The following is a 19,083-nucleotide window of genomic DNA, read 5'->3' on the forward strand; positions in this document are numbered from 1 at the left end:
CCTTAAAATACTTTAGAAAAGTGCTCCTTAGAGGCCAGGCACTGTGGCACTCTGGAGGCTGAAGCAAGAGAATTAAATTTAAAGTTTGTCTGTGAGGGCTACAAAGTGAGATTGCCTCAGAAAACAACAGCAAGCAAGAAAGAAAAGTCTCTGACAAGCCCCTGGCGCTGAAACTCACCTGAGAAGAGCCACGGTCCTGCTGGCGCGGGTGACTCTGGGAAGAGTTAGGCGAACTGCAGCTGGACTCCTCTCAGACACTGCAGCAGCAGGAAACCTCTAGAAGGTTCCAGAGCACACAGGAAGGAGGGCGCCTGTCTCTGCTATCCAATCTTCCAGTCTCCCTTTAGCGCCCCCAGCAGGGTGGCTGAACACACGCAGCTTTACAAGAACAAATGGGTTTGGAGACAGGGTTAAAACTGTCTACCAGCAAAGAAAAAAAGTATGTGTATACTGTGTGCAAAGAATGAAAGCAGTATAAGGGCTCTCACACCAGGTACAGGAGTTCCACTTTGGTAAGCCAGGAAATACCTGGAGCTTAAATTTTAAGTAGGAAAAGGATATGGTGGTGATTCAAGATTTTCCATTTCTTTTTTTGGTCTTTTTGAGGCAGGGTTTCCCTGTAGCTCCAGCTGGCCTGGAACTCACTATGTAGACCAGGCTGGCCTCGAACTCACAGAGATCCACCTGCCTCTGCCTCCTGAGTGCTGGGATTAAAGGCGTGTGTCACCACGCCCAGCTTTTGCTTTTCTTTTTAATGACATAGTATATGTATGGTGATTATTGCAGCCTCTGTAACCCTCCCCTCCCCCAAAAACATGATATGACTTTACTTGGGATAGGTATTTTGAGGTTGTAACTAGTTAAGATGAGGTCATTCTGGATTAGTTGGTCCTAAGTGTAGTGGTTGTTCTTATCAACAGAGAAAACAGTTTAGAGATAGGCAGAGACCCAGAACAAACAACCAGAAAGAAAGCCATATGAGAACAGGGACTGAAGTACACTGCCACAAGCCAAAGAGCTCAAGAAGGCGGCGGGGTCCTTGGGGGGAATATGGCCCTGCAGATACCTCAATCTCAGACCTTCAGTCTCCAGAACTGTGACAGCATTGTTCCTACTGTTTTAAAACAATCAATGTGTGGTATTTTGTTAGGGCAGACTAAGGGGTTTTCTGTACTCCTTTAAACTCTGTGTGGGAGAAGAGGGCCGCTCTCTGACTCACCTTAGCCATATCCTGGCCAGGAGGGAGGGCTCTCTGTGGGGAAGAAGATGGGAGAGGCTAAGGCAGCAGGAATGCAGTGAACCTGGGCTCTGTACAATGCCTACCAAATCAGCCTGCTTTGGAAAAAGTAGATTTCTTAAACAGAGGGACTTGCTTTAAAATGTTTTATTACAATTAAAGTTTCACAAATGCAAATCAATTTATTTCAATCAAAATAACTCATGTTTACATCCTATTTATAAACAAGCTGTACAATAAATATATAAAATGCCTTCACACTATACGTCAGTCATCCTCCTCTTCTTCCTCATCACTGATCACATACTTCTTATGCTTCTTATTTGCTTTATCATCATCTTCCGCTTTCCTCTTTCCAGAAGGTTCACCTTCCTAAACAATAAAAAAATACTTTAAACTCTAAAAGTCAACAGAGAACACTTCTAGAGAAGTTCATAAAAAGTAGCTCTGAGCTGAATGATCCTCTACAAACCCAAAGTAACTTCAAATAAATCTGTGTGCATGTGTTCATGCATGAGTGCAAGTGTGCCTATACACACACCACAGCTCGTGTGCAGTCGATGACAATTTCAGGTGTTGGACTTCACCTTCCACCTTGCTGAGACAGTCTCTTGTCTGCTGTTGAATAAGTCATGCTAGCTGGCCTGTGAGTGTCTCCATCTCCCAACCACCTGTAGGAGTGCTGAGATTACAGATGCATGCTACTGCACTGGAACTGGACTTTATATGGGTTCTGGGGAGTCTGGACTCAGGTACTCATGTTTGTGCAGCAAGCGCTTTATCATCTGAGCCATCTCCTCAGGCCCCCAAAGTACTGTTTAATAACAACTTTCACCATGGCTAGGGAGAAGTTTATTCAAAGAACACTTGCCTAGCATGCCCTAGTTTAGTCCCTGAATTCAATCTCTAGTATCACAAGCAAAAGGCAGAGGCAGATGGATATCTCTGTGAGTTAGAGACCAGCCTGGTCTACATAGCAAATGTCAGGCCAGTCAGGGCTATATAGTAAAAACGTGTCTCAAATACATACATACATACATACATACATCCGTACATACAAATGTACATAAAAAGAACTTTGCAGAGTTCAGGCCCAGAAGATTGTCTTCTAAAGGGAAACTGTTATAGGCACAGAAAGCCACAATGACATGAGCAATGAGGTCTGCCCTAGGAAAAGTCCTCCAAAAGCTCCTCCAAAGAAGTTTTGCCTGGGCTGGTAGGATGGCTCAGATATGGCACATATGCACCTGTACCACACACACACACACACACACACACACACACACACACACACTCAAATCTTTTTCAAATCTAAAAAGAGGTTTTGCTTTTTTAAAAAAATATTTTATTATTTTTATTTTATATGTATGCGTGTATTGCTTGCATGCAGATAAGTGCAACCATGTGGTGCAATGCCCTCGAGGACAAAAGAGACTGTCGGATCCCCTGGAACTGGAGTTACAGACAGTTGTTAGCTGCCATGAGGGTGCTGGGATTTGAACCCGGGTCTTCTGCAAAAAGAGAAGGGCTGAGCCATCTCTCCAACCCCCCCCCCCCTTTAAAAAAAAAAAGAAAAAGAAAGAAAAAAAAAAAGACAGGGTCTCCATGTAGCCCTGGCTACCCTGGAATTCCCTATGTAGACCAGGCTGGTCTCAAACTCTCAGAGATCCACCTTCCTCTGCCTCCTAAGTGCTGGATTAAAGGTAGGGCCTACTGGGGCAGGAGAGATGGCTCAGCGATTAAGAGCACTGACTGCTCTTACAGAGGACCTGGGTTTGATTCCCAGCACCCACATGGCAGCTAACAACCATCCATTTCTAACTCCAGTTCTAGGAAACCCAAAGCCCTCTTCTGATCTCCGTGGGCACTGCACGACATGGGTGCACTTACAATACATGCAAACAATACACTCATACACATAAAGTAAAAATAATAAATTTTAGAAAAAAGGTATGTGCCGCCACACTTGGCTAAGTTTTGCCTCTTGTTGGAACATTTTCACTACAATCGGGTGATCAGTCGGCCTTTATCGCTACCTTCTCAGCATTCAACTTCTTTTCACTATCTAAAATTCATTATTTTGATAACTGTCAATTTTAAAATAATTTTGTTTAGGATATGTTAAACACTCACATCATAAAGGTTTTGGAGAAAATATCTGAAGAAATAAAAGGCCTATATATACAAGCATAGAATTAAAGTGATTTAATTAAAATGATTTAAAATAGCTCAGTGGTTAAGAGTACTTGCTGCTCTTGCAGAGACCAGGTTTGGTTCCCAGTACCACATCACCACCATCTGTAGCTCCAGCTCTAGGAGATTCTTGGGTACCAGCACTCGGGATTTAAAATCACCCTGCACAATCCTCTAATAGCAACAAATCTAGGAAGTTATCTAAGAAAATACTTACATGTCAGCTTCTTACCCATGTTCCTAGCTGTATTTACTTCAATAGTAACTTTCCAAGGCAGCAAGCATTACCCCACGGAACTGAAGAACAGACCCAGGGAATGTGAATGGGACCCAGTGCACCCAAATTCAACCAACCAGTTCATACTCCTCTCACTGCACAGCCCATCTGGTCTGGAACTTACTATGTAGCCTCAACCTTGGCCTCCTGAATCTCAGCACTGCAGGTGTGAGCCACAATGCTAGACTTGCATATTCTGGCACAATGGCAGTTCCCTGATGTAAGTACCTGACATCTGAAAGCTCCCCCGAATCTTAGAGGCATATCCAGGTTGCCTGGCATTTGGGGGTGGGGGTGGAATCTGGTGTGCAAAACAGAGGCCCCAGAGCATGAAGGGTCCTTTCCTCTCTTCATTGTTATCACCAGCCAGGACCTGAACCTCAGCAATAGAAGGGGTAGTGGCAAAAGGGGAGGCTGAAGCAGAAGTGAAATATTTGCCCCCAGGAAGATCTAAGAGAGTGCTTGAGAGGGGACTGTGAAGAAAGGATAGAAGCTCCTGTAACAGACAGCTGGAAGGCCATCCCAAGAGGCACGTTTAGTCCAACTGTAACAGGTTTGCAGTTTCCCAGCCCAGCCGGCATAGCAGGAGAATCTGATGAATTACATCTTTTGCTAGTAATAAACAGTTCCATGACACTTCTCAATTTTCACAGTTTCTGCTTGCCAAGAAATAAGCATCTGCTTAAATAAGGGCTCCAGTCTGCCAACAGTTCACCACAGTGTAAACGCACCATAAAATGTTACTTCATCTAATTCAAAACAAATGTTGTAGAATAATGCTAACAAATTTTGTCTATAGCAAACTATTCCCAAGAATAGTTAGTAAAGATTAAATATTGTAATTAACAATAACCTAAGAACAGAATTTTGGTTCACATGAGAAAAGGGTTCATAAAAGCCCAAAATGATTAAACAACACTCATTCCTGCAATATGGCAGACCAGTACTTAGAAAACCCTCTCACTGAAAATAACCAATAATGATGAATAAAATAAAACAAAGAATTGTTTATGGCCAAAAATAAGTCAAAGCAAGAACGCAGAGCAAAGCAGTACACTGAAGCAGGCTGCTCCTCGGACACTGAGCTGCATGGTCACTACCTTGCCTTGCAAGGTAGGCAGGGCAGGAGATGAAGGCCAAAATAAAATCCTTTAGCAGGATACAAGCCTAGCCCAGACAGGAGTCAGCAAACAGTTAATTGTCAGTTTATTTATTGTGTATGTGGGTGCCACAGCCTGTGTGTGGAGGTCAGAGGACAATCTGCAGGAGCAAGTTCTTCCTTTCCATTATGTGGGTTCCAGGGATCAAACTAAGGTTGTCTAGCTTAGCAGCAGGTACATTTACCTGCTGAACCATCTTGGCCCAACAAGCCTTTTAGAGCTAAATTTGGGGCCTGGAGAGATGATTCAATGGTTAAGAGGACTTGCTGCTCTTGCAGAAGACTTGGGTTTGGTTTCCAGCACCCACATATCAGGTGGCTCACATCTGTCTGCAAAATCCAGTTCCAAGGGCTCCAATGCCCTCTTCTAGCCTCTATAGGCACTACACACATGGCACACTTACATACATGCAGGCAAACTCCTCATACATATTAAAATAATAAAATCTTTTAAGAAACTCCCATGGATTATTAGCTCACTAAATCAATCACCCAATCACAGAATTTACAAAGAAATAAGGTACCATGGGATTCAGCCAGCAGAAACCATAGGATGCCATGGTCTGAATATTTGTGTCCCAAAATTTGTATGTGCTAACCCCAAGGACAGGAGGAGGGCCTTGGCAAGGAAAGTGGGTCACGAAGGCAGAGTCTTGTGCATAGATTGAGCAGCTTCACAGCAGTGGGGCCAGAGCCCTGCCTCACACAGCAAGGTGCCCTCCATGAGCCAGGAACCAAGTCAACAGTCCTGAATCTCCTGGCTCCATAAACCTGGCCTTGCCAGTATCTGGAACTGTGAGAAACTTCTGTTATTTATAAGCTATCCAGTTCACAGAACTTAGCTATAGCAAACCAAATAACCAACACGGGCAGAAAAACCAGACAGTAAAGATTTCAGACATTGGAATTGTTAGACAAGAAATAACACATGAAAGTTTAAAAAATGTTTAAACACATAAAAGAAATTGAAAATTTGAGTAAGAACCATGAGTTTTAAAAATGGCCAATCTATGCCAGGCATGATAGTGCACACCTTTAATCCCAGCACTTGGAAGGCAGAGGCAGGCAGATCTCTGTGAGTTTGAGGCCAGCCTGGTCTATATAGCGAGTTCTAGATTAGCTGGGGCTACAGGGAGACTGTCTCAAAAACACAAAAAATGGGTCAATCTAGGGGCGGGAGAGATGGCTCAACCGTTAAGAGCACGGGCTGCTCCTCACCTAGGTTTGGTTCCCAGCACCCACACGGTGATTAACAACCGTCTGTAACTCCAGTTCCAGGGGATCCAATGCTCTCTTCTGGCCTCCACAGGCACTGCATACAAGGCTGCACTTACATACATGCAAAACACTCATATACATAAAATAAAAATAAATAATTTTAAAAATAACCAATCTATAAAAGAAACCTCTAGAGAGGAAAGACAAAGCAAAATACTCCATAAGAAGATTTAATAAAGTACACTGTGCTGGATAGCTTTAGTGTCAACTTGACACACCTGGGTTGAAGGAGCCTCAACTGGGGAATTGCCTCCATAGGACTGGCCATGTCTGTGGGACATCTTCTTGATTGTTGAGTGATGTGGGAGGGCCCAGCCCACTGTAGGTGGTACCACCCCTGGGCAGCTGGGCCTGTATTGCCTAAGAAAGCAGTCTGAGCAGGGGCCAGGGGAGCAAGCCACTAAGCAGCATCCTCCACGGCCTGTGCCCCAGCTCCTACCTCCAGGTTCTTGCCCTGAGTTCCTACCTTGGGCTCCCTGCTGAACTATGACCTGAGAGATATAAAACAAATAAGCCCTTTTCTCCCCAAGTTGGTGATGGTCAGAGTATTTTGTCACAGCAATGGAGAAACAAACTAGAACATACACACAGCAAGAGAAAGGAGCAGTGAACTAGAAGGAGCTGGAGAAGAAAACTCAAGAACGCAGAGACACAGAAACTATGAAAGTCAGCGTGGAGTTCTGGGGGATATTGAGTGCAGACAGAAGGCATCTGCAGAGCTGATGAAGAGACCAATAGACTCGGGAAGAAAGCCCAGTCAGAATAACTGAAAAGAACTCAAAGACATCATAACATCCAAGACTACCACAAACTTCTTCAAAACCTAGAAAGGAGCCATTAAGAAAACGATACAGATGTAGCCTACCTACGGGGAAGCACACAAAAATGGGGCAAAAAAACCACATTTCTTTTTGATGATTTTTAAAGTCTCTGGAAATTATACCAAGTTAAAAAGGAATCATTCAAGAAAGTCTACACAATTCATTAAGAGTGGTGAGAATCTGCAGCACTGAGTCTGGACACCCACTCCCTCCTCTGAGCCCCCCTGCTTGTCTGAACTTCCACTTTGCATAGGTATAGCCAAAATGAGGCTCCCCATCCCCTCAACTCCAATCAAGATATCTCACTGGGAGGGACAAGTTGCCAGTATTTCCAAAACCTTCCAACTCCAAAATGAATGACTATACTTCCAGTGGAGGAAGCCTTAAGAAGCTGGGAACTCCATTTTCTACCTAGACCTTGTCCTTAAAATGGAGGTTCCCTCCTGATACAGCAAGCCTAGGCTAGTGGGGTCCAGCTCACCTGAGTAGGGCAAAGATTCCAGACCCAGAAAGGTAAGCTGAGCCAGGCATGGTGGCGCAAGGCTTTAATCCCAGCACTTGGGAGGCAAAGGCAGGCAGATCTTTGTAAGTTTGAGGCCAGCCTGGTCTACATGGTAAGTTCCAGGCAAGTTGAGGCTACAGAGAGATCCTGTCTCAAAAAGACCTTTTTTTTAAAAAAAAAAAAACACAAAAGTGTGTTCTGTGAGATAAGCTGAGCAAACCTAAGGGTGCTCCTGGAAAAAAAAAAACAAAAAACAAAAAAAAACAGTTCCATTTAATTAGGAACAAAAAGCAAACTACACACCATCTATTTCACCAGGGGACCAGGGAAAAGACAGCCTTAAGCCCTTTTGTATACAGAGCAAACCTTAATGACGGGCCTCACATATCCCCGTAAAAATGTTGCTGGATCAGATGACAAATTTATGTCCCACTGCAGGGAACGCCCGCTTCAAATAGGAAGCCTTGAGCTGAAAAGTGTAACTGAAAGGAAATACAACTAGAGGGACTCAACAGTGGATTCCAACTAGCAAAGGAGCAGGAAAGTGGAAGCCAGGAATGGTGGCACACATCAGTAATCCTGGCACTCAGGAGGCTGACGCAGAGGGTCACGGGCACAGGCCAGCCTACGAAGTGAGAACCTGTCTCACCAAAGAGAAAAGATCAATGAAAGAGCATCAGCAGAACAGAAGACAGAATAAAACATGCACACACACACACACACACACACACACACACACACACACACACACACACACATATACACACACACACACAGAAAGAACCAAACAGAACAGAGAAATGCGAGGCAGTATTATATGGAGATCATAATATACAGTATTTCACTGGTTTAATTTCCCTGTACACTGAGTGAGGTGGCCTGTACCTATAATCCTAGCACTTGAGAGGCTAAGGTAGAAAGATTGCTGCGAGTTCAAAGTCAGCCTGGGCTACAAAGTGAGACCTTTGTCTCAAAAAAATAAAAACAGCCAGGTGTAGTGGCACACACTTTTAATCCCAGCACTCAGCAGGTGGAGGCAGACAGATCTCCGAGCTCGTGGCCAGCTTGATCTGCATAGAGTTTCAGGCCAGTTGGGGATACAGGGAGATTCTGTCTCAAAAAACCAAAATAAAATAATAATAATAATAAATATAAATAAGTGAATTTCTCAATACTTATACTCCCATAATTTGAAAGGACATTGTTAAAAACAACAAACACAGGGGTAGAAAGATGGCTCTGGTTACGAGCACTTGTGTCTGCAAGGTCTTGGAGTGCTTCTTCTTTCCAGGAACCAACTCCTAAGTATAAGGCAACCCTAGAATTGAGTACATGTGATTGACTTACCTCATCACTGTTGAGTTTCTTTGCTTTGAGTAATCTTTGAGCCTTGTCTTCTTCGGAGCCTTCATCACTGTCTGAGGAATAGATTCTGGCCCGTTCCTCTGAGAACAAAAAAATTAGAGTCACTTTCAGATAGTCACCTATTTCTTGGATTTTCCTTCTGATAAGCACTTTCAACTCTCTATATTTTCCCCAGAAGAGCTAAATAATTTTCTTCCCTTTTTTCCCCATTTTTTTGTGTATGTGGTATGCATGTTTACATGTGTGTGTCTATGTGTACATGCACATCAAGGCCCAAGGTTGATGTCAGGAATCATCCTCAGTTGCTTCCACCTTATTCAAAGACGCAGGGTCTCTCAATAGCTCAGATCTCTCGCTGATAAAGTTAGTTTCACAAGCCACCTTGCTCTGGGGATCGCCTGTCTCTACGTTCCACAGCTGTACAGGCTGGTCAGCCCACACATACCTGGCATTTAGTGTTTACATGGGTTCTAGGGATCTGAACTCCAGTCCTCACGCTCACGTACCAAGCAGTTTAACCACTGAGTCCCAGGCCCAATTTAACTTTTCTTAATTTAAAGTTTGAAATATGTTGAAATGAACCAGACTTAACCTTTGTGATGTCCCCATTCCTTGCTAACCAAGTACTATACAAAGCTGGGCACCACTGTTCTTGTCTACTGGGTTTTAGTCTCTGGTAAACTGGATATTAAATACAGTACTCCTAAATGCATCCCTCATATTTTGTTTTTATTTTTGTGTAGTATAAATGTTACAATTAAAATTTTTAGTACTGCTGCTATCCCCCCAAAAGCTACTATACTGGGGCTCTCAAAATAGGTGGCAGGATCTATCAGGTCAGCCAGCAGACCAAATACAGCTGCTGCAAGAAAGCAAGAAGGAGCTGGAGAGACAGTTCAGTGGTTTTAGGTGCTGTTAAAATTTGTCATTTATCACTTAGGGACAAAGCCAAGATGCATGGTCATCCACATCCTTACATTACACTGTAGTTTCTAAAACTCAGAGCATACCAGGGAGGGGCCAGGACAATGCTCAGTGGTAGAACACTCCCCTAGCGTGCATGTGGTTCTGAGTTTTATTCCCAGGACCACCAAAGAAAAAGCGCAGTAGCTTCAGGAACACTCACTATCTGTTATGTACCAAGCTCTGGAGTAAGCACTGTGAATGCACTCACTGTTCAAGCCTCAGCCTCAGGTTATAAGTCCTGTTAGGAGACTATTTTATCCCAGATGAAGTAACAGAAGTTCAAAGAGGTCATGGAACTTTTCAAAAGTCATTCTGTTAAAGTGGCAGAGGAGGCTCAGCAGTTAAGAGCACCGGATCCTCTTCCAGAGGAGCTTGGTTTGGTTCTCAGCACTCACATGACAGCTAACAGCTGTCCTTAACTCCAGTTTCAGGGGGTCCAATGCCCTCTTCTGACCTCTACAGGCATTGCACAACATGGGTGTACTGTTTACACATAGGCAAAATACTCATACATATAAAATAAAAATAAATAAAATTTGAAGGAAAAAAAAAGTGGCAGAGCTTGCTGGATACATGCCTGTAATTCCAGCACTCAGGAGGCTGAGGCAGAGGAATTTCAGAAATCCAGGAATCTACGCTCTCTTCTGAGTTTGCTTTTCTGCATGTATCTGGCCACAGGGTATAGGGGAACCTTAGGTTCTCACCTAGGCACATTCTAGGCAACTGCTGCATCTCTGAGGTATATTCTCTCTCTCCCATTTTTCCTAGTCTCAGCTGGGTTGTTGTTGCTTTAATTATAGAAGTAATTCACACTTACAATGAAAAATATTTTTTTTGGTATCTGAAATATTATCTTGAAGGTCGGATGACCAAAGTTGGTTAAAGAAACAACCATCTGTGTGTGATGAGAAGTTACTCTACCTACAAAGCCTGTTTCCTGAGTAAGAGCAAATATGTCAGAGTACTGTTTGGAGATCACACAGGATGGCAAATGTTTGCCTAGGATTCAGCATGTGCTGAGTAAATGTTAAACACGGGTTATTAACACTGAGAGGAAGGAATCTGCAAAGCACAACCTAAGAAAAGCAAAGCAGAGGATGAAGGCAAATACCACGTGTTCCCTGAACAATTTACCTTCTTGATTATCAATCAGTAATGAAAAACAAGTTGAAAACCACTCTAATAAATGGCTACTGAGCTGGGTGTGATGGTTTATGCCTATAATCCCAGCATTTGAGAAGCTGAGGCAGGAGGATTGTTGAAAGTTTGAGGCCAGCCTGGCCTAGAATAAAACCCTGTCTAAAAGAAAAAAAAGTTAAAAATTGAAATAATGATAAAAATTAGTCAGGTGTGGTGGTGCAGGCCTTTAATCCCAGCACTTGGGAGGCAGAGGCAGATGGATCTCTGTGAGTTCAAGACCAGCCTGGTCAACATACTGAGTTCCAGGCCAGCAGGGGCTACAGTGAGGCCCTGTCTCAAAAAGACCAAAAAATAAATCAATAATAATAATTAATAATGATAATAATAATGTGGCAAACTTCCAGACTGAAAGAATGCCAAAGGATAAATTGAAAGGAGCCAGGTGCACACACCTGTAATCTGAGCACACAGGAGACAAAAGGATCAGCAATTCAAGGGCAACCTCCAAAACCAGAAACACCTAAAGGGGAGCCACAGTAGTACCCATCGTTCCAGGATGGACTGAAAGAACGATGTAATGACTTGATCACTCAGCCTTGGCATGGGCCAGTCATTAATACAGGCTCTTTGAAGATAAAATGGCCAGTGGCAGGCAGTCAGATGATGGCAAGGCAAACATACACACCACACTCACCCCGAATGCCCCCTTTGTATCGGTTTTTAATGGCTGCCAGGCTGATAGACTCCTCGCCTTCCTCTTCCTCATCATACCGGTCGGGCTCCAGATAGCTGGCACTCAGCCCGCGCTGGTGCTGTTTCTCCCTCATCCGGCGCTGCTGCGACTCCCTCCGAATGGAGGCCCTCAAACGCTCTTCTTCCTTCTGCAAGAGAGCAAAGAGATCATTTTCTATGATTTGAAAGTGACACAAGTTTCACGTGTTGGAAACTTAACCCCAAAGCCATATGTTAACATGAGGTAAGACTCTAGGGGTGGCTGTCAGAAAGGCCATGTCCTCCACAGAGGGTTAGTTAATCATGGAGTAAATGATGTATTGATGGACTGATGGATTGTCCTGGGAGTGGCTCCATTACAGAAGTGAGCTTACTCTCCTTGCTCTGCATTGCCATGGACTTTCTCCACCATGCTTGGATGCACCAAGAAGGCCCTCAGTCTCCTGAATACTGGGATGATAAGTGTGTGCCACCATGTTCAGCTAAATTTCTCTTCTTTATTTAATTACCCAATGTTTGGAATTCAGTTATAGTAATAGAAAATAGAACTTTAAAAATCAGACTCCTTTCGAGAAAAAGAAAATACAGATCTTCTTTTGTGCATACTTGAACCCACTTTTACTATACAGAACATCTGGGATACCATCTATCTCTTGTCTTTTGAGAATAGGCTTCTTCCCTTATGCCTCTACCAGCAACACACAGATGAAAAGGTAGGAAGGACCCATCACACCACCTTGATCAGAACTGCACAGGCATGACCCTAGGACTGAGTAAGTCCTCTGGGCTGCCACTCAGAGATCAGATGAGACCAGCTGGAGAAAGCCCTTCTGAAATGACCCCCTGGGGCAGTAGAAGCTAGCTGTGCTCATCCCTGAGCTGCAGACACCTGACCTGCTGAGGTCCCATGGGACTCTTAAGCTCCCCAAACATTCCTACTGTGGCCCTCAACTCAGTATATCTTAGCTCCTGTCAACAAGTTGGGGAAGTCCCATTAGGGGGAATCTCTAGACCACAAGGCAGAGCCTTTATTTCCTTAAAGCTGCCTGGCACTTCACAACCTGGGGTTCATAAAGGAAACAGAGGCTGCGGACAGGGATATGCTAGAAACTCTACGCAGGTAGGTGTTCATGATGGAGTATGTGGCTACACTGAAGTTACAGTAGACTCACTATTAAGGGTCAGGACCAAGAGCCAACTAGCTGGCTCCTTGTCTATACTTCCACAGACTAGACAGGTAAAAGAAGGCTTGGGGGAATCCTCAGGGTGGTTCCCAGGGCTAGTACATCAACACTGAGTCTGGAATCTGTGGGTTCCTCCAGCTCCACTAGCCTGTACAGAAAAGGCGGGGAACAGAAATAGTGAGGCCCTTCTGTATGACTAGACTAGGCTCCTAGATCTGGTTTAGTTAACTTGTTCTCATGAACAAATTAGAGAAGAGAAGAAAAGGCAGGGGCTCACATTCCCATTAGAGACCAACATCAAGATCAATAAATGGACTGTCAGCCTCGCTCCTCCTTGCTCAAGGAACACAGCTAGTCACATGAGGCAGACTAGGCAACAGCTGAGATGCAGCAAGGATTAGACAGAGAGGAAAGATGAGGCTGTACCACTGCACTCAGCTTCTCAAAGCAAGTGCGGCACCAGAGACCAGCACTGTCAATGCAGGACCATACTCCATCACTCAGAGGCAATGTCTCCAAGCTAAGTCTGTGCTTAATTACGAAAATCTACCAATAGAATGTTGCAAAATTGACTTAAAAAACAAAACAAAACAAAAACAAAAAAACCCAAAAAACCCCACAAACTCAGGACTGGCGAGATGGCTCAGTGGGTAAAGCACTTGCCGTGCAGGCCTCACGTCCTGAGTTGTCAGAACCCATATAAAAACAGGAGGGAACTGACTCCGCAAAGTTGTCCTTTGAACATGGGTGTCATGGCATGCACACCCACACAGACATCTACACACACAATAAGTTAAATAAACTCCCACCCACATAGAAGATGCAGCTCTCTGGTAGCACACCTACCTAACATGATTGAGTTTAATCCTCAACACCACAAACCAAATTCACAAAGCTCTGCTAGATTCAACTTAAGGCACTCTTCCATTCACACTGCTGCTCCAGTCTTTAACATTCCCACTGATTATTGACAGGAATTCTAGACTAGATGTACATGATTTAATGATGTTTGATATTACATGTTCAGTTATTTTAGTGACCAGTTTTGTAGAGCTTTCAGGATCTGGTTGGGGAGAACCCAAGAGCTTGTAGGTTTTATCACCATCCTCACATCTCTTTGCTTTAGGAAATTAATCCAGTTTCCTGTTCATGTCAGCTGGAAGAAGGAAAGGAAGTCCGACAAGAGATGATGAACAGACCCTTTGGGCAATCTGTTCTTTTTTTATTATTATTATATATATTTTTAAATTAATTAATTAATTAATTATTTTGTCTTTTTGAAGCAGGGTCTCCCTATAGCCCCAGCTGTCCTGGAACTCACTATGTAGACCAGGCTGGCCTTGAACTCAGAGATCCGCCTGCTTCTGCCTCCCAAGTGGTGTGACTACAGGTGTGCGCCACCACGCCTGGTTTTTTATTTATTATTTTATGTATATGAGTATAGTGCCTGCATGTAGGTAAGTACACCCATGCCATGCAATGCCCATGGAGAACAGAAGAGGCTGTTGGATCCCCTGAACTGGAGTTACAGACAATTGTTAGCTGCCATGTGGGTGCTGGGAATCAAATCTGGGTCTTCAGCAAGAACAGTCAAGTGTTCTTAATCGCTGAGCCATCTCTCTAGCCAACAGTCAGTGTTCTTAACTGCTGAGCCATCTCTCCAGCCTGGGCAATCTGTTCTTGATACACAAAACGCTTCCAGGATAAAGCTTAGCCAACATACCTTAATCATTTCTGTGCGCTGGCACTCAGGATCACGACCAGCCATTGGTAAGATTCTAATCTTCTGTGTCTTTGAACATCTGTCTGCAAGTGACAGAGTCATCTTTCTATGTGTGGCACTGTCTGTAGAGTGAGGTCTGCCAAGAAACAAACAGGAATTTCTCACGATTTACCGAATGTATTTGTGAGTCAGTCACACATCACAAAACATGAAGATGACAGCCACTGCCTACTCACCAAATAGGCAAGGCCACGAAATTGAATACTTTAGGGGGGAATGGCTTTTCTTGTTCTCTAGTTCATTGAGACAGGAAATCAAAGAAGAAAAGGCTGGGATGAGGATGACTCTGCATAGCATGACCACCTCTAGAGGCAGTAAGTGGACAGGCTGGGGTAACAGCAGGTTTGCATATTGTGCCCACCCCCTAGAGGCTCAAGCAGTATAAATGCACACTGGGCCAGACACTGTGTGCCAGACACTGTGCTTTGAACGTCACACAATATTTGACTTGTCACAAATACTTTATGAGATAATTATTACAAAATGAAAGGTGCACAAGATCACACAAATAGAAATAAAGCCAAATACAGGCCAATAACAAAGTCTATACTTTAACCATTATAATTCACAAAAAGCAAATGCCTCCCTGCAGGTAAGCATTTCCCAAGAAGGGTGGTCTACTTATCATCAGGAAAAGAGGCCTAGAGAAGGGCAGAGCCTTCAACAGCTACCCAGGGTGTGAGTCTACTTGGGGGATACATCCCTACAGAGGGCTGGGGCAACAGCAGAAGGCAATGGACAACCTGCATCCTTGCATCCCCCAACATATGCATTGCCTTTACTCTAATTGCATGCATTCAACAGCCCTAATTATCAATTAGTCTCCCAGATCAATTCTACTGACACAAAGGATGCGCTGACCAGCACAGACAAGAATGTCAGGCCTCTTGACAGAACAGTCATCCCTGAAATTAATACACAGACATTCTATTTTACACAATAGACTGGTCAGAACGACCTGGCTCCCGAGAAAGCAACTTTTGGTGTACCTGACAAAGTCATCTTTAATCCTTCAGAATAGAGAAATAGTTCTTGGACTATACTGTGGAGCTCCCTCAACCAGGAGCCAGACATTATAGAAACAACACATTGATAAGAACAGTTACCTGAAGGTAAGCTTTGTTTTAAAGACGGCTTGTCCCTGGAGACCAGTACCTTGTCTTATAAAAAGATGATTGTGGTCACCCTGCAGAGGGGCTTTGTACACATCGAACACTTCATTTCCTAAATGTAGGGACATGCTGAAGAGAAAAAATACATTGAAGTCAAAAGGCCTTCATACTACTGTTTTACTTTACCGAAAAATGTGGTTTAACCACTGCTTTCTCTCTTTACAGAATTCAGAAGAAGGCACCATGTTGAAAAAAACCTGGCTTCAGGGAAATAACACCTGTTGTGATGTATGCCCAGCCCCTACTACGCTGTCAGTGAAAGACACTTTTCCTCACACTGCGAGTAGTATACAGTGGGACTGAGGAAGTGGTATAATTTTTCTAAGTAATATTCTGTCTGCAAAGTGGATGGCCACAACTTCGGCACACAGTGTCTCCCACCAGTCTGTACAACCTCCAACTACCCTTTCTCTCAGGTCTTCTATGCAGCCACAGGGAGCAACTAACAGAAATTCTCCAAGAAGAGACGGACCCCAGTAAGACCCCTGCCCGAAACTTTCTCACCTCTCTGGGTGCCACACCTACACCAGTATACGGCACTCACCTGCCATCTGACCACTTGACTATCCGAGCATTGCTTTCTTTAATTTCATTTCCTTCTTCATCTCGGCGTATCCTCCATCTTATAGTATTTTCTACCTGTTTTAAAATACAAAACCTTAGAAAACTGTAGTTTATGGGCTTCCTCCCACCACACAAGAGATACACAATCATAGAACACGCACACACAGGTAAGTGACAGAAAAACAGACAATGATGAAATCCTCTTGGGATACATTAATAACAGGGAAAAAAAACGCTTAAAGGAACTTCCGAGATTCCAGTGCCACAAGCACAGCTTGCAGTCAGAGCACTATGGCAGATACTAATCTGCATTTGCCTGGGAAATTTTAAAATACATGAAGAGCTCCGAGCCACAGGAGCAGGGCTTGAACCTGTGAAGAGCACAAAGACCCTTAGGTAGAGTGAGCTTTTTAAAAGCCAGTAAAAGCAACACGAGAATACTCTATGACCCAGTGAGCCAGGGACACTACCACATATGGAGATTCTCTGAAAATCGGAACCCCAGATTTGAACACGTTTAGAATCTAACCTTTTATCACCAGAATGATGGAAAAATGTCAAGACAGATTTTAAAAATGAGAGCTGGGCATGGCGGCACACGCCTGTAATCCTAGCACTCAGGAGGCAGAGGCAGGTGGATCTCTGTGAATTCGAGGCCACCCTGGTCTACAAAGTGAGTTCCAGGCCAGCTGGGGCTATAGGGAGACCCTGTCTCAAAAAGACACAACACACACACACACACACACACACACACACACACACAAAATGAGAGCCACCACTAATGAAATTTAAAACTTTGTGGGACTTCCAGGAAAACAAGGCACATTAAATGCATACAGTTCATCACTGCTACATCCTGGACATCCACTAAAATAACAGCAAAAGAAAAAAAATAAATAAATAGAACATTCACAAGGATTAGAAGAATGAGAATGAGCCAGATATAGTGATGTATGTCTGTAATCCCACCACTTGGGAGGCTGAGGCAGGACTGCCAGTTTGAGGCCAACCTAGGCTATATATCAAGACCCTGTCTCAAAGAAGAAAACCCAACAACAAAGAATCAGAATGAAAATGAAGAGAACGCAAAGAGAAGTGAATATTTTAACATTCTGAAAAGTCACTGACGGGTCTAAGTGCATGCGTCCCTATTCCTCCACCCTCTACCCTAGAAACCAGCTGTGGCCCCACTCCCACACCCCTTCTGTAGCTCCACGGCCAGGTGCCAAAGTCTTTGTAAACAGAACCTAATGATTTGCTTCCAGTTTTTCTCCTTTACTTCTTCCTCACTAAATAAGCAATAAATCAGCTAAATAAACTCAGTAATATGTACAAATTAAGTATGATATCATTTCTGAGATTTATGTCAAAATAGTCTAGGCCAGTTAAGAGCACTGTCTGCTCCTGCAGAGAACCTGGGTCAATCCTCAGAACCTACATGGTGGCTAACAAACAATCTGTAACTCAAGCTCCAGGGGATCCAACGCCCTCTTCTGGTTCACGTGCATTGCACTCATATGTGGTGCATTTACGTTCATGTAGGCAAAGCACTCATACACATAAAATAGAAATTTTTTTTAAAAAGTATTTTATTATTTTTATTTTATGAGTGTACTGCCTGCATGTATGTGAATGCATTCCTGTCGTGCAATGCCGCGGAGGTCAGAAGAGGGCGTCGGATTCCTCTGGAACTGGAGTTAAGGACGGTTTGTAGCCGCCATGCGGGTGGTGGGAATCGAACCCAGGTCCTCTGCAAGAGCAGTCAGTGCTCTTAACTGCTGAGCCGTTTCTCCAGCCCCAGAAATATTTTTCATTAAAGTCTAGGGAAGGTAGGCTAGGGAATATTGATGAAACAAGACTGTTCAAGCTGATGAGCACATATGAGTTCATTATACCATTCTTCCTATATTCATGTGTGTTGGAATTAAAATACAGCTAGTAAGATGGCTCAGTGGGTGAAGGTGCTTGCCACTAAACCCAATGACCTGAGCTCACTCCCGGAACCCACATGGTGGAAGAACCAGCTCTTGAAAGTTGTCCTTTGACCTCTAGATGTGCACCATGGCACACAAGCACCCATATACACACAATAAATAAATGTAATAAAAATATTTTTAAGGAATTCAAATGAAACAACCTGTCACTCTTCCTGTCTTCTGTCTTGTACACAATAAGTTAGTGACATACAAATATACAATCTTGTACACAGGCATTATTAACTGAGAAGCTGCTTAGGGAAATGCTTCCTGTTCTATGATGCTACTGATGACAGGAAAAATTGTAAGGCCTCACCCCACTGGAATGAAGCACATGAAAGTACTTCTAAAGACATGGCCTCACAGAGGCACATAGCTGCAAGTGCTCGCTGTTCACTAAAGGAGTAACTACACCACCAACTAACTCCAAGACTATTCATTTGCCTGGTCTTAAACATCACTCAAGAAACAAAGGATCCAGGGTTATTTTCAACCATACTCCAAGATTCTGAAGGACAGCAGCCTACATTAAACACTGACATTTTGTACTCTGAAGCACTGAGGTTTTAGAGCAAAATGCTGCCGTCTGCATTATGATGCCCACACTGGATTATACAACAGACATATGCATACTCGTTTCTGCACTATAACAGAAATGAGAAAAAGGAAAAATGCCAAAATAATTAATTGCTAAAGAGTAAATAAATAACTACCACATCAATTTATATAAATCA

The 19,083-nt window shown here is 43.6% G+C and overlaps 2 protein-coding genes across 2 annotated transcripts in view; both read right to left on the minus strand.

Moving 5' to 3' along the window:
- LOC115069745 (RNA polymerase-associated protein LEO1-like) overlaps positions 1-255 on the minus strand; it is a 7,585-nt gene extending 7,330 nt beyond the window's left edge. Inside the window, exon 1 of the mRNA XM_029561950.1 lies at positions 179-255. The gene's annotated coding sequence lies outside the window, so the exon portion shown is untranslated. The remainder of the gene's footprint in view (positions 1-178) is intronic.
- Positions 256-1,369: 1,114 nt separating this feature from the next.
- Leo1 (LEO1 homolog, Paf1/RNA polymerase II complex component) overlaps positions 1,370-19,083 on the minus strand; it is a 31,751-nt gene continuing 14,037 nt past the window's right edge. The window contains exons 7-12 of the mRNA XM_008829766.3: positions 16,354-16,448; positions 15,744-15,878; positions 14,578-14,713; positions 11,633-11,819; positions 8,815-8,912; positions 1,370-1,609 (exon numbers count right to left, since the gene is read on the minus strand). Coding sequence (XP_008827988.1) covers positions 1,505-1,609; positions 8,815-8,912; positions 11,633-11,819; positions 14,578-14,713; positions 15,744-15,878; positions 16,354-16,448 — 756 coding nt within the window. The 3' untranslated portion in view covers positions 1,370-1,504. The remainder of the gene's footprint in view (positions 1,610-8,814; positions 8,913-11,632; positions 11,820-14,577; positions 14,714-15,743; positions 15,879-16,353; positions 16,449-19,083) is intronic.

This window comes from Nannospalax galili, unplaced genomic scaffold (genome assembly GCF_000622305.1).
Source record: "Nannospalax galili isolate Female #2095 unplaced genomic scaffold, S.galili_v1.0 scaffold213, whole genome shotgun sequence".
NCBI lineage: Eukaryota > Metazoa > Chordata > Mammalia > Rodentia > Spalacidae > Nannospalax > Nannospalax galili.